The 25,559-nt window shown below is 41.3% G+C and overlaps 1 protein-coding gene across 1 annotated transcript in view; it reads left to right on the top strand.

Annotated features, from left to right (window-relative positions):
* The window catches only part of FHIT (fragile histidine triad), a 235,104-nt gene that overhangs the window by 694 nt on the left and 208,851 nt on the right, over positions 1-25,559 (top strand). Inside the window, exons 2-3 of the mRNA XM_023754063.1 lie at positions 13,714-13,859; positions 16,016-16,045. Coding sequence (XP_023609831.1) covers positions 13,714-13,859; positions 16,016-16,045 — 176 coding nt within the window. The remainder of the gene's footprint in view (positions 1-13,713; positions 13,860-16,015; positions 16,046-25,559) is intronic.

The following is a 25,559-nucleotide window of genomic DNA, read 5'->3' on the forward strand; positions in this document are numbered from 1 at the left end:
TTTGATGAGGAAGAAAAATACAGACAGAGAAAATGTGAGGGAATGGAGGTGGGTAGGTCAGTGGAATGTGGAAAAATAGGTGGAATTTTAAATGAGGAATGAGTGAGGTTCTAGGTTGTAAATGATGACACTGGAGTTAGTGGGTGAGTGTTCACATCACATATCCCCATTGTGGTTGCCAAGACTGGCATGCTGGACAGAGGGAGGCCTTTAAAGAATTCACTTCTATTGACTATTTTAAAAAGCAACCATTTGTTCAGCTTTACTTTATGGTATGAAAGATGCTATTATTAAAAAAAAACAAAAACAAAACCCTCATACAACCCAGTGAGGTATGTGTAAATATTAACCCAGTGTTAACAAAGACACAAGGCTAAGAGATTTGCGGGGAAAAAGTGGCTTAGAAGGAGTTTCTGGTTTGAACCCCTATATTTGTGAATGTATTTTTAAAATTATTGTTGTTTTAAAGATGTCAGAGCCTCTTCTGGCAGATGGAAGGAACAAACTTTTTCTTTTACAGGCTTTGGAGATTTAGTGATGAATACTGAGCTATATTTGCATACAAATTATTGCCTTGACAAAGCCTGCTTTCTTGACACTGTGGCAATCTAGTTCATTGCTGAAGTTTCTGGGTTTTTTAAATTAATTTTTTAAATGAATTCCTTCTTTGTTTTTAAAGACTGCCTGATTAACTTTTTCTATTCTGGAAGCTACCAGAGTGACATGACAATGTCTTTTGCTTCCTATTTTGGAAACATATGGAAATCATTTGAATCTTAGAGTTTTCACTTTTTTTTTCTGGTAGGATTTTCTGCATTTTTATTGTTGTAAGTGATTTAGCCTATTCTTTAATTTTGAATGGATCACACAATCATCTTTATGTGTCCAGCTGTCTTTTGTCTCCAACAAAAGAAGGAGACAAGTCTTAAATTGTTCACTGCTGAATAAGATTAAAATGATTTTAGTGTTATGCCATTAAAAAAACCCAAAACTTAGTTTGTCTTTTATGGAGGGTTCATCCTCATGAACACATTGCTCAGACACGGAGTAAAATTTTCTCTCCCTCTTCACGAGAGGGTTTATTAGATTCTAAGCAAAAGTGAATAAAAGTGCGAGCTAGTGTTTAATCATTCTCTTGGGGACTAATTTCAAATAATTCTGTTAATTTAAATCAGTGATTCTTATCTTAATTGGAATCAGGAGACTAAGAATTTTTCTGCAAGCAGAAGACCAAAGGAGAACAGTATACACATACTCAGATCCAATTTTGCAAACAATTTCAGGAGATTCATAAAAGCCTCGAATCTATTCCTATACCAGGTTAGGGAAGTGCTTAAGTTGCTTCTCGGAAATCTGTAAGTTCAAGAAGGAAAGGTCTCTTGAGCCATGTGACACTTCCCCCTTCCCCTGATCTCCTAAATTACATCACTCTCCACCCACCTTCTCAAGCCAGAGCCCTGGAAACCTCTTTGCTCACCCTCTCTTCTTTGCCCTGCACCCATCAGTGAGTCCTGTCGCTCCTGCCTCAGACATGCATCTTGTATTCTCCGCACCTCTACTGCCACCGCTGGAGTCCAGGCCTGTTTTGAATCTCCAATGAGTCTCAGGTAAAGGCATCCCCAGTGGTCTTAAGCTTTCATCCTTGCTTTGATTGATTTTTTTTTCTACACAGCATTTTGAGTGATCTTTCTAAAAGAGAACTCGGGTTCTGTCATATTCCTCTACTCTCCACTGCCTGACATGCCCCACGGCTTCCACGTGCACATAGACTAAATCCAGACCACCAACCAAGGCTGTGCACAGCCTGCCTTTCCCGACACCCCAGGTCAACAGGCCGAGCTTGTTCCCCATTTAGCAAGATTGGCTTGGAATGTCCTTCCCCTGGTACCACTGCATCTTGCTTTCTCTTCTCAACCCTGTCTCTTCCACAGTGGAGACTACATTTTGACCTGTTTCTTGCCTTTTGACTGTTCATCCTCTAGAATGTATGCCTTTGTAGGGGAGGGGATGCATATGGCTGGTGTGTGCTCTATCTCAGTGTCTTACGCAATACCTCCCAGGTAGGAGGCTCTTAAACGATGCTTAATGAATAAATGAAAGACATGCAAAGACCTAAAAAGTGTTTCTGCCTTTATCTTTCCTCCCAAATTTGGCTTTATGATCTTCCTTCAGTAATTCATTGAGAAGTTCATTCATTAATCACTTGAACATCTTTCACTATAAAATACTCTCACAATATATATTTTACATCGTTAACTCATGGAGGATTGAGTTTTGGGGGAAGGGGGGAGGGGATTAATTCAGACTCTGTGCGAATGCCAACTTAGAATAATTAAGGCTCTCTTTCTTCTTTTTGAAATACTTTTTCTCTCAACATTTGTATTTGTTACAGAAGAGATTTATCATTGTTATTAAAAGAGCAGAGAACAATGTTATATTCTGATCTTTCTGAGCTCCAATAAGGGATGGTCTACATGCTTTTCATTTGAAGTGCAAGCACTGCCTTCCATGTGCGAAGGGACAGCATCATATACTAGTATTTATTTTTTCTATGCCTTTAGCTGGATCTCTTTTAGATTAGGAACTCAGGTGGGCTCTTTGTTCATTTGTTTGTTTGTTTCAGTGATAAATTCATTTCCCTCAATGGTTTTTATGTAAGTGCAGTCTGGTCTGATCCAGTGGTCTGTCAGGAGCTACAGTTCCTGAAACACTTGAAGGATTACTTACAAGAAAGAATTGTTTCTCAGATTAAGCAATGAAGAGGCATGTGTGCCAAGTACTCTTTCACCAAATACTCACTGAAGGCCTACTCTGTAAAAAACACTGTGGGTGGCACCAGGGGTGCCAGTGAACCTGTCTTCTAGGGAACAGTTCCTGTCCTCTAAGAATGTTTTCCCTGCTAAGCATTCTCTTTATGTCTTTCTCCTGTTTCCTGCCTCACGTTGCCTCTCTATTTTCTCCCACGAAAGAGTCTCTCTGTCGCCCATGTGTTTGCCTTCACCTGGTGTCTGTAAAGTGTGGGTTTCTTCATTGGCTTGGCCAGCTGTGCTGATCATCTGATGGAAGTTGGAGTTCCAGTGGCTCTCCAATGGCATAAACAAACCCACAGTGGGAATCCCAGTTTTCTGGGACCTGCTGGAACTTGTCCTGGGAGGACTCTCTTCCCTTGTGAGCACCCCTCAAGTATTTGTCCTATGCAATGTTCTACAAAGGAAGAAACAAGTAAAATTATAATAGTTTTATTCTTGACCAAATATGAGAAATGCTGCATAGTGTCTCTTCTTCTTGGGAAGTCAGAATGAACATTAACACATTAAGTATCCTGCTGAGTAGTGCTGTAAAGAAACTTATTTTACTTCATTTCATTCGGTGTTCCTTAATCATTTTTGACCAGGAGGTTGTTTTTCTGTGTGGTGTCTAATAACATCTCATGGACCCAGCACTCTGGTGAATCGCTGTAGCAATCACTGTAGTAGGTACATGGAGACTTTTATGAGCATGGGAGGCATTGAAACAGCGAAGACAGTTTTACCACATGGCCTTAGCCAGGACTTCTACTTTATAACTCTGTGACCTTGGTTATATAGTTGCACATGTTCAGTTTCAACTTCTGAATGTGGAAAAACGGGCATGATAGTATCTACTTTAAAGGACATAGTAGGCAGCGAACAAATATTATATATTCTTTCTTTCCCCTTCTGCTATTATTTACTTTACCCATAAGTTTAGTGTCATATAAGCATAACTCTTGCCAATTCTGATTCTCTTAGGATAATCAACACAGGATTCCTCTGCCTGGAAGAATACACAGAATCATGTGTGAAATTTAAACCAAAGAATCCGCCGCCAGCCTGCAGGCGCCTTTTTCCTTTTCCTTTCTTTGCAAGCAGCCTGTTTACTTCTCCCTGTGAATGTAGTTCTCACCTCTGAGCAGCCAGTGCAGTGAGGGATTCTGGGATTGCTCAGGGCGGATCTGCCTAGAGCAGGACTCCTGGCTTCTCTGCCCACGGGTGATTGACAGCTCACTGTATCTTTGGCCCAAAGTGTTCTCCGGGACAAAACATGGGAATTCTTATAGATATTCATGCTTGCCTTGAGACCCAGGTAGGATCAGAGTGCTACCATTATCTTAATCACATTCTGAAAATCAAATTTGCTTAAAATTGTATCCATGCCATTTATGCTTATGGTTGATGCATATCTCATGGTCTTCATTGAGTTACTGAAATGGTTATGTTAATATCCAGTAAAGAAAGGTGTGGCCCAAACTGGCAAGCTGCTTCTTCAGAATTGTATTTCTTAATTTTGGGGGTTAATATTTCTACCTTTCGGATAAGAAAATTCACAGAAGTGCCTATATTAATGAATAGTAGATTATTTATTAAGATGTCACCTGTTTGGTACACAGCTCCACAACTGTGCTATTGGCATTAAATAAATTGAATCTTCTCTTTAAAAATACCTCACAGTCCATCCTGTTGTTTTTGAAGTGACATTAAGAATTACTTTAAATAGTAGGTCTAGGATTATTTGTTAGAGCAATTAATTCATTACCAGGGTCTGCAGAAGTCGTCTCTGCAAGCAGAGAGGTTCCTTGCATGTCACTGAACTGATTATTGATCTGCAGTAGAAATGAATATAGACTCATCTTTATTATTAGTCTAGAAGAATGACTAATCCTTTGTCCTGTCATTTGATACAGACTTACTCCATATTCATATACACACATGCTGACCAGCCTCATCAGAATCAATGATATTTTGATGGTTTGATTTATTTTAGTGACTTTTATAATCAGAATCCCTAGGATAGATCGTATATAGAAAAATAAGTGGGAGCAAGTCTGAGAATAATATCCTGCTGTCTTCTTGAATTAATCATCTAAATTAGTACATTGCCATTTCTCTGTCACCACTCTGTACTTAAATATTTCATATTTGTCATGGAAATGCTCATACAATTATTTTTTAATCATCAATTATTATCCTTGATGAGCAAGTTTTGAACTTATCAAATTAATTTTGAATAAAAAGTGTAGGAACATAACGAACATTTGATGCAGTTGGGCAGGGTCTCACTTTCACAAAATCTCACTTTGTTCTTGACTCCACCGGGCCTTTACGGTTGCTTCCATCATTCATGAGGCCGTAGGGGAGCCACAGAAAGGACACATCCATCTCGTGTTCCATGCCCATTGGTGGTGACTGCTCAGAGGTCAGGATTGACAAGGATTCTGAGTCTCTATGGATCAAAGAGAGAATTATGCAGTCGAGTGTTGCTATCTGCCAGAGGTTTAGCATTAGAACATGTGGCTGAGGTGCAACATTTTGTCATCTGATGTGTCATAAAAATAACTTTGGTTTGGGAAGCCAAACAGCTGAATTTCAATTCCACTGTGTCCCTAACTGTGTGACTTTGAACAAATCAATTAATGTTTCTAACTCCCATTTTTTTTTCCCAACAAGGAAACTACTAGAGTAGATAATGCTTAGGATCCATCCCAGCTCTAAAATGCCTTGGTTGTATACACTCACTAAGACATGCAAGATACCTTGGGCACCTGTTAATTTGCAAAATCCCCAGAACTTCTTTCAGAATTACCAACTTTGGTAGATTGTTGTAATAATGTCCCTTGCTACTACATGAATTTGAGTGCTCACACCTCTTTTCAATGTGGTCTTTCCCCTCCTCCTATCAGGAGATGGAATCTACGAGCATGGAGAGTAGAGGCCCAGCGCACCCACCTGAGCCAACTGAAAGCAGGTGCATGAGTGAGCCCAGGTGGGGCCAGCAGCAAAAACTACCCACAGAATCATAATAAGAAAACAAATGAAGGTTATATTAAGCCCCTGTGTTTTCAGGGCAGTTCAGTATGTGGCCATAGATAATAGATACAGAAGTCAGTCAGTGGCTCTCCTGGGCTTGGAAGTCCTGACAGTGGCATTTGGCTATCAAATGGCTATCAAATGGGGGATCTCAGTTCTCTTCCATGTAATTCTTATTCCCCAACAGGCTGGCTGGGCTGTTCACAGCATGCTTATCTCAGAGTCCAAGAGGACGGAATCCAGAAGATACACATTCTGTTAATGCCTAAACATGGAAAGTCACAAGCAACACTTCTACCACATCCCACTGATCAAAGCAAGTCACAGGCCAGCCCAGATTCAAGGGGAGGGGACACAGACTCTACCTCTCAATGCAAAGAGGAGCGAAGTCACTTTGCAAAGGGGCATATAGGATGGGAAGGATTCTTGGAGTAAATATTTGTAAATAATCTTCCACAACAACTTGAGGTACTTGACTAGTGCAAAGATACCATCTGATTTCTTTCTTTAACTGTGTGTATTCTGGGTTTGCTGTGTGTCAGCAGAGTTCACCGCGGGGCCTGGCTTATTGTCATAACACTGTCTTGGGGCAAAAACACTAAGTGTTTACACCCAAAAGGACAGAGACAGTCACTTCTGGGTTGGTGGTGAAAGTGGAGAGGAAGAGGGGTGAAAAGGCATTACCAGGTTTCTAGTAGTCCTTGGTGATATAAATGATGCTATGAGGAAGTCAATGACTCCCAATAATTAGACTGTCCAAAAGTAAAGGGATTTTTCAGTGTGTCTGACAGTGTAATCCATTGGCATCGATCGTAATATCTAACCTTACTTGAGTCTGGCAGCCCGGGGTAGCCGAAGTTACCTTGAAGCAACCCAACGTAAGGATGGAAAAGGGCCAAAATGCAGGCTCTGCACCTGGACTTGCTTCCTCCCGCTGATCCCCTGGTGCAAGGTGGTTCTCTCATTTCTGATGTGCTACTCACAGGTCTCTGTTAGGATGAGGGCATATTCACCACCTCCTCTGCCCAGCACCGAGGCCCTCTTCCACCAGGGGATTGCATGTTGCCTCTGCTTTCTTCATTCAAGGCTAGGCGTTTCAAAGCCTTTAGCAGTTTTGCATAATATCTTTGAATTTCATGAAATCCCTGATTCTCTTCCACAAAGAGAGGGACTCCGGGAATGGAGGGCATACTTTTAGTAAGAGGGTAAGCAGAGACTGGTCATGACAGTTATAAAAAGCACTCATCACAGAGCTGTGGTCAGTAACAGGGACTTGGGAATCAGGCAGGCTTGGGTTGGAGTCTAGTGTTAGTCTCACATTTGGTATGTGCTGTCTTGCACAAGTTTGTTATTTTCTATAAGTTTCAATATCCTCAAATGCAAAATAGGAATTATAAAAGTGTTTTATGGGTTGGTTGGAAAGATTAAGTAAATGCAAGTACATATATAAATGAAAGAGTGATGTTGGTCAAAGGAGGAATGCCTGACAACTAACCATAAGTTATTAGACCATTTTCAAGGACTGAATTGGTCCAAATTTAGAGAAATAGTTGCTGGTTTTAGAAAATTGAAATGCCAGCCCATCCTGAACAGTTTATCTAACCCCTGGGCAGAGTTAGATGCTGCCTCCTCTGTGCTCCCACAGCATTCTGTACTGATTTCTATCAATGGCACTCATCTGTGTTGTAATGATCTGTTTACACTGCATGACAGTTTGGGACATTAGAGTGTGAACTCTTCAAGGTCAGTTACTCTGCTGTATTCATCTTGGCATCCTCAATTGTAGTACAAGCCCTGGACTGAGAGAGGCTTTCGTTGTGGGATGGATGGATGAGCCAGTCAATCTTGTTTGAATTACTCCCCCGTTTGTAAAGTCCCCTTTAGCTCTCATCTGCAGTAAGAATTCTTCTCTGACTTTCCTCTACTACAAGGAATCTCTGTTGACTAAAGGAACTAAATTGTAACTATTATCTTTCTTTTCTTTTACAAAATGTTATTACTAAGTGGATGTCTCTACTGTAGATGGCAGGGAGAGACCAGATTCCATGTGCTAATCTCTTTCACAGGTTTTCATGTGTGAGGTGTGTGGATCAACATATATTAAATTCATGTGAATCCTCCCTTCCACTCACTCTAAAAATAAATGGGGGGGGGATCCTCAGGTAAGGATTAACAAAATAAATTCATTTGAGTAGATTAACTTCTTGAAGGTTATCATTGCATGTTGGCTAACGAGTCTCTTCAGAGGTGTTAATCTCAAGCAACACAGGAGAAGTGTGTTCTTATAGCCTATGTATGATATGGGAATTGTCCATTAGCAAAGCCTAAGGGTCTCCATATTAAATTACACTGCATCTGTGATATTACCTTAAAATCATTGGCATATAAACAGTGGTAGTAGAATTATAAGCGCTGTCTGCTCTTCTTCAGAATTAATTTGCTTTCCCTGAATTGTTTGTCTAGGAGAAACATGTAGCACATACCTACCATCTTCCAGCAATATGGTGTTTTCTTCTGAGGCATACACACTTATTTTGAGAAAGCACTTTATTCTCAGATGAATTTGTAAATAGCACACGGCTTTGGTGTTCTTGCTTGTTTGCAGATGATATGCTGCATTTTCCCAATTAGAGATGCCAAAAATGCCTTTGGCTTGCGTTGGGCAGAAACACTCATGATTTATTTCATGGTGTCAATAGCATAACATTTTCTGGTTGTGATTGCCCGAGTGTGTGTGTGTGTGTGTGTGTGTGTGTGTGTGTGTCATTGCTCTTGAAAGTATCAGAAGCATTGTAGAAGGTCATGTGTGTATGCGTTTGTATACATAAGTGTGTATATGTATATACCCACACATACCTGATGATTTCAAATAAAAATATGCTTTATCATGCTCAGATATTTTTCTTGGACAGTTAAATTTTGTGCGATACTCTAATCTTCATCTAATATGCTATTAAGCTAGCATTACAGTCCTCAATTTAGGGAAACAAGAATAGGCCCACAGTACTTCCGATTTCCCTTAGCTAGCTCTTCGAATGCGATTCCTCTATACCTGGAGTTGACACTTTAAGGCCCATGGGCCAAATCTGGCCAGCCTCCTCTTTTTGTTTATAGCCACACCTATTAGTGTTTGCATTGTCTGTGGCTGCTTGGGCATATGGCCCACCAAACCCTAAATATTTACATCTGGTCCTTTGCAGAAAAAGTTTGCTTACCTGCTCTAAATCCTTTATGAACCCGTTTATATGTCCAAGTAGCCATGGACTGATCTATCCAATTCGGAGTTTACTCATGGTTACCCTGGAACCCTTGCCTTACGAAGGTGCCCCAGGTTTCTCTGCTTCTATGTGTCATCTGTGCCTCCCCCAGGACTGCAGCCCTCTGCCTCAATGCCTGCAGCCTGGCCTGGAGGGCAAGAGCAGCTTCTTTCTCTCCTTTGCTACCTCAGAGCCTCACATACTGTCTACACTAACTGGTGCTCACAGTTTGCTGAGTGAAAAAATGAATGACATTTCCTATTCATAGTATAAAGCAGTATTTTTCTATACATAGTTTATCTGAGATTCCGAATATTCTAGAAACCACTTCTTTCTAATTATAAAAGGATATTTAAAAAGGATTTTACCTTCATAATTATATTTCCTTTGGGCTCATGTGAAAATTAGTTTACATTACAAATGAGTTTACATTTCCTTAGCTCTCATCCAGCATTAGTTCTAACTATGTTGGATATTAAGGATAAATCTCTTTGAATTAAAAAAAATCTTGCAAACTATCCCAATCTTGTATAGATAATTGAAAAGTAAGTGAATTTCCTCAGGGTTCTAGTACTCCAAGGTGACTGATATCGGGATCTGGTTTATTATTTATTCATTCATTCCAGCAATACTTATTAAATGTCTCTGGTGGTATAGGCGGTGATGAAATATCAGTAAACAAGACTAAGTTCTCACTCTTGTCAAGTTTATTTTCTCACCTGGGAAGGTGGCAACTAAGAAAACTACCAGCTGGTGGCAAAGGCCACGGCAAGATGAACATAGGGTGATGTAAGAGTGAGTAAGCAGGTAGCAGTTTAAACCACCCAGCAGTTAAGTGTCCCATTGAGAGAGCGGCATTGGAATCAGAATCTGAATAATAAAGAAAGTAGCGACCATATGCATTTTAGGAAGAACACACAGCCAGGATAAAGGCTGTATATCTGGGAAGGAGCTTACTGTGTTTGAGGAACAGAAAGAAAGCAAACGTGACAGGTGCACAGTGTGCAGGAGAGGGTGGGGAAGGGGAGGGAGGTCGGGAGGTGGGTGGGCATTAGTCAGGATGTGGCCTGTGGTGAGGTTTAGGAAGAGGCTCTTTTCTGCTATAGCAGTGGTTCTCAACCTTCTGGCCCTTTAAATACAGTTCCTCATGTTGTGACCCAACCATAAAATTATTTTCGTTGCTACTTCATAACTGTAATGTTGCTACTGTTATGAATCGTAATGTAAATATCTGATATGCAGGATGGTCTTAGGCGACCCCTGTGAAAGGGTCGTTCACCCGCCAAAGGGGTCGCGACCCACAGGTTGAGAAACTCTGTGCTATAGCTTTAAAGCAGGGGTGGGGAACCTTTTTGCTGCCAAGGTTTGGATATTTGGATATTTATAACATCACTCATTCACGGGCCATACAAAATTATCAACCTAACAATTAGCCTGCTATATTTGATCAAACATTTAATGAACTCACCCCTAATGCCTTGGCAGGGCCAGACCAAATGATTTTATGGGCTTTATATGGCCCGCATGCCAGATGTTCCCACTCCTGTTAGGAACAGAAGGACAGTGGTTGGTCCTGACTTTCTGATTAGAGTCTAGAATGGCCCAGGGAGTGTGGCTAGTCAACCTGCTACTGGCCAGGTCAACTACTCACACAGCCCAGAGCTCCAGAACTTCACCCTATGTAGCTCCAGACCCATCAACCGCCTCTAGAGTTGTGTGGAGCCCACCTTTGCAGCCACTTCCGGGTTGAGATGCCTCCTTGGCCACCCTCTAAGTTCTAACAAAATGAAGAAAAATGATCATCCATCACCCATATGAACACTTCACCCATATGAAAAGTGGTCTTTATTTATCTTATTATTTGCATAGAAATGTGTGTGTGTTATGTGCAGATAAAATGACTTATTAACAAAGGGTTGGGTTGCAGAGTATGTCCTAGTATATATCAGGTCAGTGTTGCTAAATAGGCTAGTGAAAAATAGGCACCTAGATGAGAATGTGTTTAGCCTATTTAACTGTTTTGTGACATGTTGTATTACCCTTGTTAATGTTTAATTAAAATAATAAATATGTGTGATGTATTACTCTCTGGTTGGATATACTGCACAGGATGAAACATCTGACAAATTCAGACATTTTTATTTGGTTCCATAAGTATTTTAAATCATTAGACATTTGGACAAGCCAATCCTTAGCATCAGATTCACAAAATGGACAGATAATACGATAAGATTTTTTATGATACTGAGAAAACCCTTTCAGATGTCATTGATATGACTAAAGTTACAAAGATTGTCAGATTCATCCCACCAGTGTTCACAGTAAGTAATTGTTTAAATAAAATGTTGTTTCTTCCCCACCCAGTTTCTTTGTGTGGATGGCTGGAAGCGTGCAGGGTCCTCATCTTGCTGTGGTTTGATGAAGTCAGGGCCCAGGGTGGGTGTAAATTAATGCAAGAAGGAGGAAGATGGGGGAAGGTCTCCTTTAACAAAGAAAAGCAACTAGTGGGAGTGGAGACTGGCGATCTGCTAAAAGGAAATGAAAGGAAATTCTTCATTTCTAAACGGTTCATTGACCCATGATAATAAAACAGCACTGCCAAAGGATAATTATCTTTCTAAGTATCAGATGCCCTGTGGGTGAAGGCCTCCCTTCTCTCTTGAAAAACGAACTCAGATTAAACAAATGCTCCTTTTCCTAGTTTACTGTTGACATGAACTTCCTGATTATGAGAAAAATTAATCAGCTTTCCCTCTTTTTTTCCTCTTCTCTTATGGAAAGCAGACCTGTCCCGCTGAGCTCACTGCATTTTCCCTGGGGCCTGAATCCTATCAATGTTGTGATGGGCTAAAATGCTCAAGATTCTGGCGAGACTGTAGAATTGTGGTTTTATTATGACCTTTAGCTGCTTAGCTCCAGGCAGCAGCAGGTTCTCTTAAAACAAGAAAAAAGGAAAAAAGAAACAGAAAAGAACATTAAAGTGCTTTTTACCTCCTGCTGGTATCTAAAAATTAAACAAAAGTTAATATACCTTTTTTTTTCCAAGTCCTCACCTGAAGATATGTTTTTATTGATTTTTTGAGTGAGAGGAAGAAGGGGATGGAGGCAGGGAGAGAAAAAGGGAGAAAAACATCAATATGACAGATTGCCTCCCCTACACACCCTGACCAGGAATCAAACCTACAACCTTTTGGTGTGTGGGATGACCAAGCTACCAACCAACCAAGCCACCAGGCCAGAGCAAAAGTTAATATAACTTATGTGTTTGCATATGTGTGCATAAGTGTATATATGTATATATCCACACATATATGATAATTTCAAATACAAAAGATAACTGAAGTTTTATTAATGATGTAACATTAAATATTAACTTGCTATCAACAAATGATCAAATGTATATATCATTTTTCTCTAGATCATGTTGCTTGTTCAGACTAATAATGTAAATATGTTGACTTGTCTAACTTATAGAATGCATGAAGATACTTTTACAGTGGGGCCTGACTTACGAGTTTAATTCGTTCCGTGACGGAGCTCGTAACTCAAATTACTCGTATGTCAAATCAAAAAGTGAACGAGTGAGACACATGATGCTGGGCTGATGTTGTGGCGTTCACTGTGACGTTTGCTGCGCCAACTAGCGGTGGGGTATCTGAAGCTGGCTCGTAACCCGAATTTTAGCTCGCAACTCAAAGCAAAAAATCAGCCGAGAGACGGCTCATATCTCGAAAAACTCGTTAGTCAGGACACTCGTAAGTCAAGGCCCCACTGTATTTGCAACAGCAGGGAATCCTTTTAGTAAATTAATGATTTACCTTTAACTGCCTTCTTTTTTTTTCAATACTTTTTTAAAAAAATTATTTTAGTGAGAGAGGAAGGGAGAGGGAGAGAGGAAACATCAATCGGCTGCTTCCTCCACATCCCTTACTGCAGATCTAGCCCACAACTGGAGCATGTGCCCTGACCGGGAATTGAACCATGGGACATTGCTCAACCAACTGGGCCTTTTAACTGCCTTCTTGAATTCTTCATAATCATTTTGCAGAATCCTTGTCATAAATTGTTCAACCACATGATACATCTATTGGTTATAGGTGAAATGCACTATATGTTTTCAGAATGTCTACACTGGTTTTAAAAATAAAATAAATAAAACTACTATTATATTTTCATTACATATTTCTTCAAAGAGATATTGAAATTAAAATTTTAATCATGATGCTCTTGTTTGAGACACCAACTGGCTATTCTAGTTGCTTTTCCAGCCCAGTACCTCGGGCTGCTTAAGAGGCCAGAGCTTTAGAATAAGGTCAGGTAATAATAGACCGGAAGATAGCTTGCCTCTTGGCATAATTATCTCAGCCAGCACTCGAGTCTCTCTGAAACACTAATGTTCCTTGTTCTTCTAAGAATTTCTCCAGCTCATCCCAGCTTCTCCTTCACAATGCAGTAAACCATGTTTGTAAGTCTTCTTTGAACCCCTTAGAGTTTGGTGGTTGATAAATATTTGTTTCTTGATTTTTTGTCTTTGAGAGTTCAGAGACAAAAGGGATGGGGATGTAATCCTGTGGGCATACACTTTCTGGGAAAACAGCAAGCAGAGTGATCCTTAACAGACCTCCCTGCAGATGTCCTGGTGTGTCCCCTTCGGCCAGTGGAGCGCTTCCGAGATCTGCGTCCCGATGAAGTGGCTGATATGTTTCAGGCGACCCAAAGGGTCAGCACGGTGGTGGAAAAGCATTTCCAGGGGACTTCTCTTACTTTTGCTATGCAGGTGAGTGAACAGATGCTCAGAGATTAGTTTTCTTCCTTTTCAAACCCTAGCTCTGGGCGTTGCCCCCCTTTGAACTGGCCAGCCTACTGGGAAGGCGGCTGTGGTTATTCATGTCTGACATAATAGCAGAAAAGGATAGAACTAATCCAGGACCACCCTACTGTCCACGGACCCCACGGTAGACTGTGGAATATCAGCTGAGATCATGTCGGCAGCATTGCTTACAAGACAGGTGGGCATCACGGACATGTAACCTAATGGGCTTCCCAGCATTCCATACCTTTCACTAGAGCTAGGGCTGGGCGAGACACTTTCATTCCATGGTGACTGTTTTAAACACTGCCTGGTTTAGCTCTGCTCAACTTCCAGTCGAGTTGAGATATGCAAGTTAGGTGGGGCCTGGCCTGCAGAGAGCAGACCTTTTCTCTGTCCATAAATCAAGTCTCAGTGATTGATTATGGATTGGTCAGACTCTACATGGATTGAATAGTTTGTGTGGCCAGCCGCCTGGTAAAGAAATGAGACCCCCGATCCCTGGAGACCCTCAGGCAGAGGTGAGTCAACACTTGTCAAACGGTGCCCCGTGGGTATCAATACATAGTAAAGTCCTTGTAGCCTTGAAAGTTGGTGACTCTACAATAACCCTTTGGGGGGGAAATGCATTATGGATTATTCCACAACATGAGACCTTGTAGTCGGTGCTTTAGCTGAACTGAATAGTTAACATCCTTCCTCTGCCCTCCTCTGCTCTCTACCAAATGGAACAGATAAAGAAAGTCAAGGTTTTCAGGTTATGAAAGGCTCTGACTAGAAATTCTCATCTGCTTCTCATAAAAAATAACTTCCCTGTAAAACCCGTGTGTATGTGTGTGTGTGTGTGTGTGTGTGTGTGTGTGTGTGTGTTGTATGTCAAACCATTTGAATCTCCTCAAACAGTTAGGGTCAGGGTGGGGTGATCAAACTTATGCTACAAATCTTGTTTCCAGAGGGATTGAATGAAGGCACCTGGGGAAGACAGCTGTCAGCGTTTAATGAAATACTAACAGGAAACCCACACATACAGAAAATGGCTAGTACTGGGTATCTCACACGATTCACTACAAAGTTAATTCCATAAATACAGAACTGACTTGTGCTTTGAGTACCTTCAAACTTCTTTTAACTTCACCCCACAGTAAGATATATATTTATTTCACAATCATGTATACCCCCACATGCACATACATATAGGAAACCAGCATTTCAGAAGACAATGTTTAGCCATTCTATATATTCTAATAGATTTTGTTCTATTATCTGATTTGTTTTTAGTGTTGACACAACCCATTCCGTTGACTTCCTGACCTTCTGGTGGGTTGTGACTCCAAGTTTGAAAACCACAGGTCATACAGCCCTGGCCCCACCGCAGGGCAAGATTTCCCATCCCATTAGTGTAGGTCATAGTGGTAGGAAGACTTGCCTAAAGTTGCAGTGCTCTAGTTCAGTTTGGAATTTCTGATTGTAGACACATTGCTTGTTCTGAGATCCCAAAGCTGCTCAGCCCTCGCTTTGACTTTGTATGATGCCTGGTGACTGGGTGAGGCTGTTCATTTTCAATTAAGCAAATATTTCTGTGGGGCTTCAGAAAGCTGAGAGAAGGAGCCAGAATGGGCAAAAGGTCCGGCTACAATGAACACTCCCATCTCTCTCCCCCAAGGTCAGAACAGCCAGGTAGGGCATGCTCTGGGATGTCAGTCCCATATGAGACAGCCCATATTCTTGCTTAATGAATTCTGTTTATGGCAGATTTCCTGAGTAGAGATTTAAAGTAGTCAGACCTTAATTAAACTACAACTGATTTAAAGATAACCAAAATGTGTGATACTTCACCTCCCTTTAATGCAACTGAAACCATAGCCAAGAGCAAAGAGCATGAAAAGTAGCAAGGGGTTGGCTCACTGGATAATTTATGTCATTTTTATACATAACTTCTGACTTACTCTCAGGTAGAAATGGAGAACTGCTTGGTCCCACACATTTGAAGCGAATGGTTCCCAGGAGAATAATGTAAATGAACACACAATGAAATTGGACCTAAATTATTAACAGGGGATATTTCTGAATAAGCTGGAGATACCAGCTCCGTTCTCACCTCTGTGTTTTTCCCCTCCTTGTAGGATGGCCGCGAAGCTGGACAGACTGTGAAGGTGAGTGCTCATTATATGCATACAAATGAATCAGGGGCGATTATGAGAACTAATAGAAACTCACACTGAGTCATGGCAGCACATTGCTGTTTCATTGTGTTATCTTCGAGGTCAGAGAGAGACCCTCCGTGTGAGGGACATAAATCCTGACATTAAAAACTCTGCCAAGCAATATGTTTCCCATTAGTTTACAAGACGTTGACCTTTTGTAATAAAATCATTATTGTGCACCTGCTAAAACAGAAACTAAATCAAGGAGTCTTAACACAGAAACTGCAGTCACGGGACTTCATGTGCCCAGGAAAGAGCATATGTACTGGTGGGCGTGGATTTGTGGGTCCCATAGGAGCCCGGGCATCTTTGACACCCCTTCGGGCTTCCACACAGTCAGCTTTGCCTCTGCCTTCTCCAGTGAAGGGCTCAGGGATGTGGGAGCCCCAGGTTGTCCCTTCACTCCTCACCCCTGCTTCTCTCTGTCCTCTCTGCCCACACAAGTACCTTTCCCCGCTTTGTACTCAATACCAAATTCTAACCTCATGGAGTCAGTGGAGCTCAAAGATGGGTTTTTAAATGTTCAGGAAGCGGAAAGGAGGATTTATTAGGATAGCCCCTGCTTCCCCAGGAAAGTAAAAGACTAAACACCTGCTGATGCCAAAGCTGGGTTTCAGCCCCTTCATATAAATGCAAATTCCTATGCAGTTAGGTCCCCTGCCTAAGTCTTAGAAAACACTCCCCTCTCCCCCTACTCTGGTGCTAGAAATCAGAAGCTAATCAGGCTGGGGTGCTAGTGTTATACTTTGCAAAGTGAGGTCCTGGGGCTCTGACCCTGGCTGTCAGTGTGTCAGGGAATGCTTGGATCAAACAATGCCAAATAAATGTAGTTCTCTTTCGATCTTAGTTTGTATGTGCCTTTAATGTTTAACTTAGCTACTGTGGAACTTTTAAAATAGAATGTCCAGGAAGTACTTTTGAGCAGGGGGAGAGGGGTAGAGATTTAGAAACATCAATGAGAGAGGAACATCGATCAGCTGCCTCCTGCACACCTCCTACTGGCGATGTGCCCACAACCAAGGTATATGCCCTTGGCCGGATTCGAACCTGGAACCTTTCAGTCCGCAGGCCGTTTGTATGTGCCTTTAATGTTTAACTTAGCTACTGTGGAACTTTTAAAATAGAATGTCCAGGAAGTACTTTTGAGCAGGGAATGTCCTATAGGGACTGTCACCGAACTCCTTTTGATAGGAAAGAGCTGGCACCCTGACTGTGCAGACCTGTGGTGTGATAGGCAGAGGGGACTCACAGCTTTCCTCCACCTCGCTGCCCACTCCATGCCTGGCTTGTATATATGCAGATGCAAACAAGAAGGGTATAATCGGAGCAGCTGCTTTTTGAAACTGCTTCTTAAAATGCAAAGCACACATGTCTAAACCTGGTTACTAGTTTTTTGTAAAGAACGCAATATTCAAATGTAAATCCCAGCAACACCAGATTAGTTGGATGCATTATGCAATATCTATTTGATGAAATTTCTTCAGCCCTTGAAAGTGACACTATAGAGGCACAGCTGGTAGCATGGGAGAAAGTACAAACCAAATCAGTGGAATGCACAGATTGGTAATATGCACATACTAAACATATCCAATATGTATACGAACATATAGGCTGTACAGGATCTCAAAATCTCATTTCAGAATTCTGAAGGGGACATTAAAATTAGTTCCTGTACAAACAGGCTCTGGATAGAGACAGAAAGCAGATGAGTGGTTCCCAGGGGCTGGAGAGCGAGGGGCAGGAGTGACTGCCCGTGGGTAGGGGTTTTGTGGAGTGATGAAGATGTGGTGGAATTAGGTATCCGTGGTGGCTGTGCAATTTTGAGAATATTCTAAAAAATACTAAATTGTATACTTGCACATGGTGAATTTTATGGTATTTGGATTATATCTCCATTAATAATAATAATACACATATTTAAAAAACCAAAAATAAACAAGCGACTACAATAGTGACTATTTCTGATGCCCCAAATGTCTGGCCAAGTTTTCTAAATAGTTTTGTTAACTTAAACGGTGAGGATAGAGTAATTCTCGGCATGTAGTGTCCATATATAAAATGTGGAATATCGTTATCATCACCACCATTATTATTTAGCTTAATTTTTTTTACAGTTTTACTTTTAAACAAATCAGTAGATTATATTGTCTTGGACATTTTTCAATTGTTTCTAACAGATCACAGAATGTTCCTTATCTGAGTTACTGCACATACTAAACCATCTCTAATTCTTTGTGGAATATGAAATGGTTAAAAGAAAAAAACCATATGCATACATATAAAAACCTCAGTGGGTGACTGAGTTTGAAAATTGTCCTTTCGGACCAAATCTGAATCTCTAAAGTTGGCGAATCTATGTTTTTCCAAGTGTCATTCTTATACTACCTGCATGAAAATTGATTTTGGTGTTAGTTTTTAAAAGAAAGTTGATGCCTAGCCCTTATTCTAAACCTGCTGGTTTAGAATCTGTGGTGGGGCTTGGGGATCTTCACTGTTAATAAGCACACCCACGATTCTCTTCAGAGTGTAGATACTCAATAGGTGGTGATGGCCACATCAGCTTGACCAGCGGACATCAGCCTTATAGGCAGCTCCTCCCGGTAGCAAAGCAGCATCTGCCATAGTCAGCCATCCGGTTCGGAAAACTACACAAGTCCGAGCCCTTCATGTTTTGCAATCCGCATGGTTGCGCGTTGCCGGGCAGCATTTGCCAGCCTGCGCTGAAAAGCACAGTGACCATCCTCTCTATCTCGCCTCTGTGTTGGCTGCTGGTATCCGCATGATGCCAGGGCTCCAGGCCCTTTCTGCCTCATGCTGGGTGCTAATAACAGTACGCACAGTAATGACCTCTTCCCCAAAGCTACTGCTGTTACTGTCAACACCATGTGCCACAAAGATCGCCTGGTGAACACAGAGGCGCTTTAGTGTTTTTTTGTTTCAGGGGCTTTAAATGTTGCTTTGCAAAGAGACAAGGGTGTAGTGGAAGAGGGAAATATTGAAGTAAAAAAGCGACCACTTGCCGAAACCGGTTTGGCTCAGTGGATAGAGCGTCGGCTTGCGGACTGAAGGGTCCCAGGTTCGATTCCGGTCAAGGGCATGTACCTGGGTTGCGGGCACATCCCCAGTAGGAGATGTGCAGGAGGCAGCTGATCAATGTTTCTCTATCATCGATGTTTCTAACTCTCTATCTCTCTCCCTTCCTCTCTGTAAAAAATCAATAAAATATATTAAAAAAAAAAAAGCGACCACTTGTTTCTTGATTGATTATTAACTCTGCTTTTGAGGTTAAAACTAGCAGAGCTCTGCTCTCCACCAGGCTACTGTTGCCGAGATTTGGGTGTCCCTAGGAGTCGAAAAAACAACCTCTTTCTTCTGGTCTCAGCCATATATCACCGTGTCACCTCACGCAGGCATAGCTGTGATCGCTGCGTTTATCAGCTGTCCCTGACACCCCTCCCACTGGAAGCAGCCCCCCCCCCCAAAAAAAAGCAACAACTCCTTACTCTGTTGCCTTATTTGATTTCCTTCAAGGCATTCTCCACCGACTTTTATCTGTATGTGTGTTTGTGTCCCTGCACCCTTGTTGTCCCTGCAGTCCCTCCAGACTGGGAGCTCCCTGAGTACCTGCATTTTGTCCTCGGTTGTTCACTGTGGATCTCCTGGGTGGTGCGGGGAGGAGATGGAGATGATAATGGAACTTCCTTTGATAGAACAAATCACTGCTCCTGTTTCTACCTTCAGTTGACATGAAGTAGCAGATGATATGTACTTGTCTTCCTGTTTGCAGTCAGGGGGCTGGGCTTCCTGGAATTTCCATCAAGAATATCCCGAGTTCCAAGGTGTCACTGACAAAGAACAAAATTTCCACCATTCGAGTATCAAAACCATACTCCAGCGTGTGATTCCAGCTAGCCAGCTCCTTAAGGCAATGTTAGCTCTCTCCTAGAAAAAGGGATGCTGCTGAGTAAGTTTAGTGTCAGCTATCTTTTGGAACAGTTGAGTGGGAGGGAGTTTGAGGTATATTAGAGAGAGAGATTTGTGGCAGGAAGATAATCTACAATCTCATAAGAGCTATTTATAGATTATGCTTGCTTACACTCTTCTGTGTTTATGGTGCTTGAATCCTCCACTTAGATATTTAATTTTAAGGTATTAATGCAGTGGGAAGTGTTTCTTAATAACCGTTGAGATATTAGCAATTACTTTTCAGATTGCTTAGGGAAGAACAAGAAAAGGATTCTTTAAGGAAGTGTGATTAAAACAAACAAACAAAAGGAAAAAACGAAACTCTTTCGTTCACTGAGGAGTTTCTGTGGTTCTAGAACAGATTTTCTACATGGAGATTTGGTAATCATTTTTTTTTCTTTTTTGTTAATACTCATCTGAAGAAACAGTTTCCATTGCTTTTCAGAGAGAGTAGAAGGGGGAGGGAGAGAGAAAGAGAGATACATTGATGTAATAGACATACATTGACTAGTTGCCTCCTGCACGCACCCCAACCAGGGCTGGGGAGCAAACCCGCAACTCAGCCCTTGACTGGGAATCAAACCAGTTACCCTATGGTGCTCAGGCCAACACTCTAACCATTGAGCAACACTGGGCAGGGTGGTAATCGTTTTAATTCCTGAACACAAAGAACATTTTAGTTCTTCATAAAGTCCAGCAGTTAATGTAGTTTGGTGTCCGTCAGAGGTTCCATAGCAATATTAGTTTTACTAAATTACTAGCTGTGTGCCTTTGGGCCAGCTGCTTAACCTCTCTGAACATGCATTCCCACATTTCTCAAAGGGGGGAAACCCTACTTATTGTATTGAGTGATGGTGAGAAGACACCTACCATATACTGTCCCTGGGGCTTTATGCATGTTTTTAACTGTCATCTTACCCTTAGTTTCTTAATTAAAATCATACCCTTAGTTTCTTAGGCGAAAGCTAGGTTTCAGGAGACTGTACCTGGCATTGGAATTGTTTGTGGCTTTGATGAGTTGATTTACTTATTATACACTGAATTCTCTCACTACTACTTATTGCCTTTTAGCTTAAATTCTTGAGAAATCTTTCTCTTGAACATATGAATTGTGCTACTTGGATATCTAGTTTGAACTTGCTATAAAGTAACCTCTTGAGCATTCAGAAATCTGTCTTATTAATTGGGAGGAAAATCTCTCTCCTGATATTTTTAGCCTCTGGTAATGAGCAAGACATGGTTCTGAGCCAGTAGTACTTCGCAATGACTTGAAGTTGGTTTTCACAGAACAGAAACCTGCCTGCCCACTGTGCAGAGCTGAGTCAGTAGGCGGGGTGTGGGAGCCAGGACTCTGCATTATAAGAGACACCCTCAGTGACTCCATGCATACGTCCCTCCAAGTGCAAAGCCACTCACCAGAGAAGTGACAAGATGAGGAGGAATCTCCACACAGCAGCTTGATTTCAACCCAAACCAATTCTCTATGCACAGAAAGGAGAAATCGACAGTTTAAGAATGAAAATCATTTCACTTGACTGTTATTTATTAATTTCATCTAGAGAAATTTCAAGAGAGCAATAATTTGTCGGAAAACTTTTTTCCTTTGATTAAAGCCGTGGTGAAAGTGTCTTGCCTAAGTTGACACCTAATGCATGGATTTACTGCGGGAAGAATTAGTATCTTCAGGATGGAGTAGCTTTTATGTTGTGGAATTGCCTTACAATTTACATCTCTGCTTGCAGAATGAATCCAATTTGCCTGAGTTCGGTAAATCAAAAACAATGTCTGTGCTTAGGGGTTTGGGTGTACATGTGGGAGGGGGACACCTCCAAGCCCACCTCCCCCTCTGGCAGGTACATGTCTCCGACCCTCCCTCCCCTCCTAGTGACTTGGAGTCAAAACCCCTGGGCCCAGGCTCTCCAGCCAGTAGCAGGGACCATGGCCCTCTTGTCTCCTGTGGGAAACTTTCTCTCTCCTACTAAACCCTCAAGTCCTCTTCCAAGTAGCTATTAACTTATTGCATTTTTCCGTTTCCAATTGGTTAATTTTTATTCACATGATGCCATTTGGGTCAAAGCATGGAAAGAAAGATTAACCAAGCCCCTTGGTATTCTCCTGTCCCTATTTATTACATTTCTTGCTCTTTCAAGCTCACAGGCAGCTTAGGTGGGACATGGGAGGATGTTGAAGATGGAGTATATCATCAGAATTAAAATATTTTGATGAAGAGGGAGGACCCTGGCGGCAGACAAACTTGTTTCAATCCCAGAGACATGGTCTACCAGTTGTCTGGCCCAACAAGAGTCAACCATCCCTAGTTCTAGCATCCATTTGCAGATTTATAAAGCCAGGGATCTTGATAGTATCCAACTTCCCAGCATTGTTGTGAAGACCAAATGGATTAATGCATGCAAATACCTTTAAAATAGTACTTGGGGTGGGGTGGGAGGGAAGGGGATCTTAATATATGGTGACAGAAGATTTGACTTTGGATGGTGGGCACACAGTGCAATATACAGATCTTATAACATAGAAACACACACCTGAAACCTACATATTCATGTTGACCAATGTCACCCCAATAAATTTAATTTTAAAAGAGGAATAAAATAGTACTTGGCATGTAAGAACATCTCAATAAACGTTGGTTATTAGTTTTATAATTTTCACTTAATCCTCACAACCCTCAAATGTGGGCCTTAATAGTTTACCCTTGGGGAAACCAAGATTTATAGAGGTAAAGTGACTTAGGAAAAAACACTCATAGTTGGCAGGAGAGGTGGGATTCAAACCCAGACCTTTCCAAAGCCCAGCTCCCAGGATATCAAGTGGCCAGCTGTTCCTACACACCTTGCCCGAAGCCAGCACGGTCAAAGGTCTGCAGGAGAGGTTTTGTAAATATCTGTCACTCTAAAAACAAATTCATCTGTACTGCTTTGCTCTGCTTGGAATAGTAACAATACCCAGAGGGCTGTCCTTGCTTAATTTATTGCTAAGGTGAAGGTTAACTAACTTAAATGTTGTTTTATTGCTGCATGTCATTTTTTAGCAGAATTCTGTTTTAGATGTTTAGTTTTCTATTAGTGCTACCAAACAAATTCCTTTAGCAATTAGAGGCTCTAACATAGCAAAGTGGATAATTATGAGATTTGTAACACACACAAAAAAATGTAGCAAATACTGCAGACACATTCTTAATGACAAATAGACCATCTCTTACATGTGTGCTCAGAGTTTGGGGTTTTATTTCATCACTTTCAAATCCAAGATCCTGTGAAAGTCAAAGTGCTTTATAGACCCTAAAATGCTACATAGCTGTCGGGTGTTATTAGTCAGAATCACCTCCTTACCTGTGTCGATGTGGTGAGGGCAGTTACTCACTATTGCCATTTGCTATGGGACACTCGGTGCTCAGGAATCGTTGAAGGGGGTCCTCTCTCTCACTATTTTGCTCTGTATGTTTTGACCTGGGAAAGAATTTATAACATTTTCTAATTCCATAACTAGCCCATTGTAGGTTCCAAGTTTTAAACCTGTGACATCTAAATAATTGGCTTGTCTAAAATGTCAGTTCTGTAAAAGGGGTTAAAAAGGAAAGAAAAGGTAAAATTAACTCAGATCAATTAATCATGCCACAAGGATTCTGTAGTTTTGATTAAATACAAGAGCTTGATTGGGGTTCAGTAGATGAGCCATCTGGTCTAGACCATATCACATACCTTAAGTACAGGATGGGGAGTGTGCAGCCATGAAGTAATGTGTGCTTTGGTCAAAATTGGCCCCTTCAGTCCAGGCAGATCCAGATGATGCTGTGGACTTTGCTTTGGGAGTTGTTAACAGGAGAAATAATAAAACATAAAATCAGGTTACTTAAAGGCTACGCACATAAGTTTAAAAAATGCAAATCTGTATGGCACTTAGAGAAATGGACACGGATAGGGTCAGGATGCCCCAAGGGAGGTAGCGAGGAGAAGGAGCACACCACTGGGTGTAATGGTACCAGGGACCTTCAACACCACAGATACTGTTCTATTCTTAGGTTGGTTAATGTGCATCATGTATCATTACATTATTTATATGTTTAATATCTTGATATTATAAATGTATTTTAAAATATGTAGCTATCTCTATAATTGCTATTCCACAGGGACCTCATTGGATGAATTTTTCATTAAGAAATGACTATTAACATTCATTCTGTTCACTTTATATCTTCAGGGTGGAACTAGTTCTCATATCTCCTATTTCCAAATGGCTGATGATGGGGCCCGAAATTGATTTTTGAAAGGCCCACCGTTGTTTCTAATGGTTTCCCAGATTCATGAACCGCTGTTTATATAAATACATTTCAGTTCTTGGCTCTGGATGACCCAGATTTGATTTTCACTCCCATATTCATTTTGAATTATTTAGTCCCTTTCAGGGACTCTTTTTTGCCCCTTTGCCAAAGCCATTGATAAAGTAATTCTCAAGCCCCAAAGGGCAGCTAGAAGTGTAAGGATTTGATGACTGAGCCTGGGTAGGATGGAAACCGGCTTAATGAAGAATAGATATGATAACGTGCAGAGCCACAGACATGAAAGAATTAGAATAATGACCTTCCTGATGACAGACATTTGCATGAGAAATGTTGGGTTGGTGAGGATCTGCAATGGCCCTCAGGCCAGCACAGTGAGAACTCTCCCGTCTTCCACGTGAATTATGGGAGTGCTGGGAAAGGGTAATTTTGAAATTCTAACTTCACGTGTCATGAGCTGTAGTCTCATGGCAGGTCCGCTCCCTGGAGAAGCCTCCCATCCACCAGGATCAGGGAAATAAAGACACCAAGGCAGGAATCCAATAGATTCATCCCAAACCTCAGCGGAAAAGGACAAAACAATGGTTCCAGATCCTTCTGAACTCAGTCAACATACAGATAATAATGTTGCATTCTGGTAATGCAAACCATTGCTCTCCCTGATAGTTTATTCTAAATAAGATTTCCTTATTCCTGATCTTACATGAAAAATGAGCATGAAGTTGCTTAGGATGCTGACCTTGCCTACGTGATTTAGAAGAATAAACAACATTGAGTGAACAAAGCAAACTCACCAAATAGACTTTTACTTCTTGGTGAAATCCATTTAGCCTAATGTTCACATTCAAACTGCCCACCCTGGGTCTGTATATCACTACCTGTTCCCTAAAATATATTTCTTAACCTGCCGTGTAGGCACCCTGAGAAGCAGCCCAACAGGGCCTCCTCTTGGTGTTTCAGTTCATCTGTTGGTTATAAATGCTATAAATTCCCAGATGTAATCAGGGTCTAGCAGTTATAATTTTGATGAAACTGTTCAGCCATGGAAAGAGTAAATGCCATTCCAAGCTCAGCTCTGTCATCAGATGTCCAGAGATGGAACTCACTCTTGAGGAAGATACTCAGAGCCCCGGATAACTCAGAATCCCAGAGGGGCAAGTGACCTTGGAAGTCATGTAGCATCGTCACCTATGGTACAAA

The sequence above is a fragment of the Myotis lucifugus genome, unplaced genomic scaffold, assembly GCF_000147115.1.
Source record: "Myotis lucifugus unplaced genomic scaffold, Myoluc2.0 scaffold_55, whole genome shotgun sequence".
Taxonomy (NCBI): Eukaryota; Metazoa; Chordata; class Mammalia; order Chiroptera; family Vespertilionidae; genus Myotis; species Myotis lucifugus.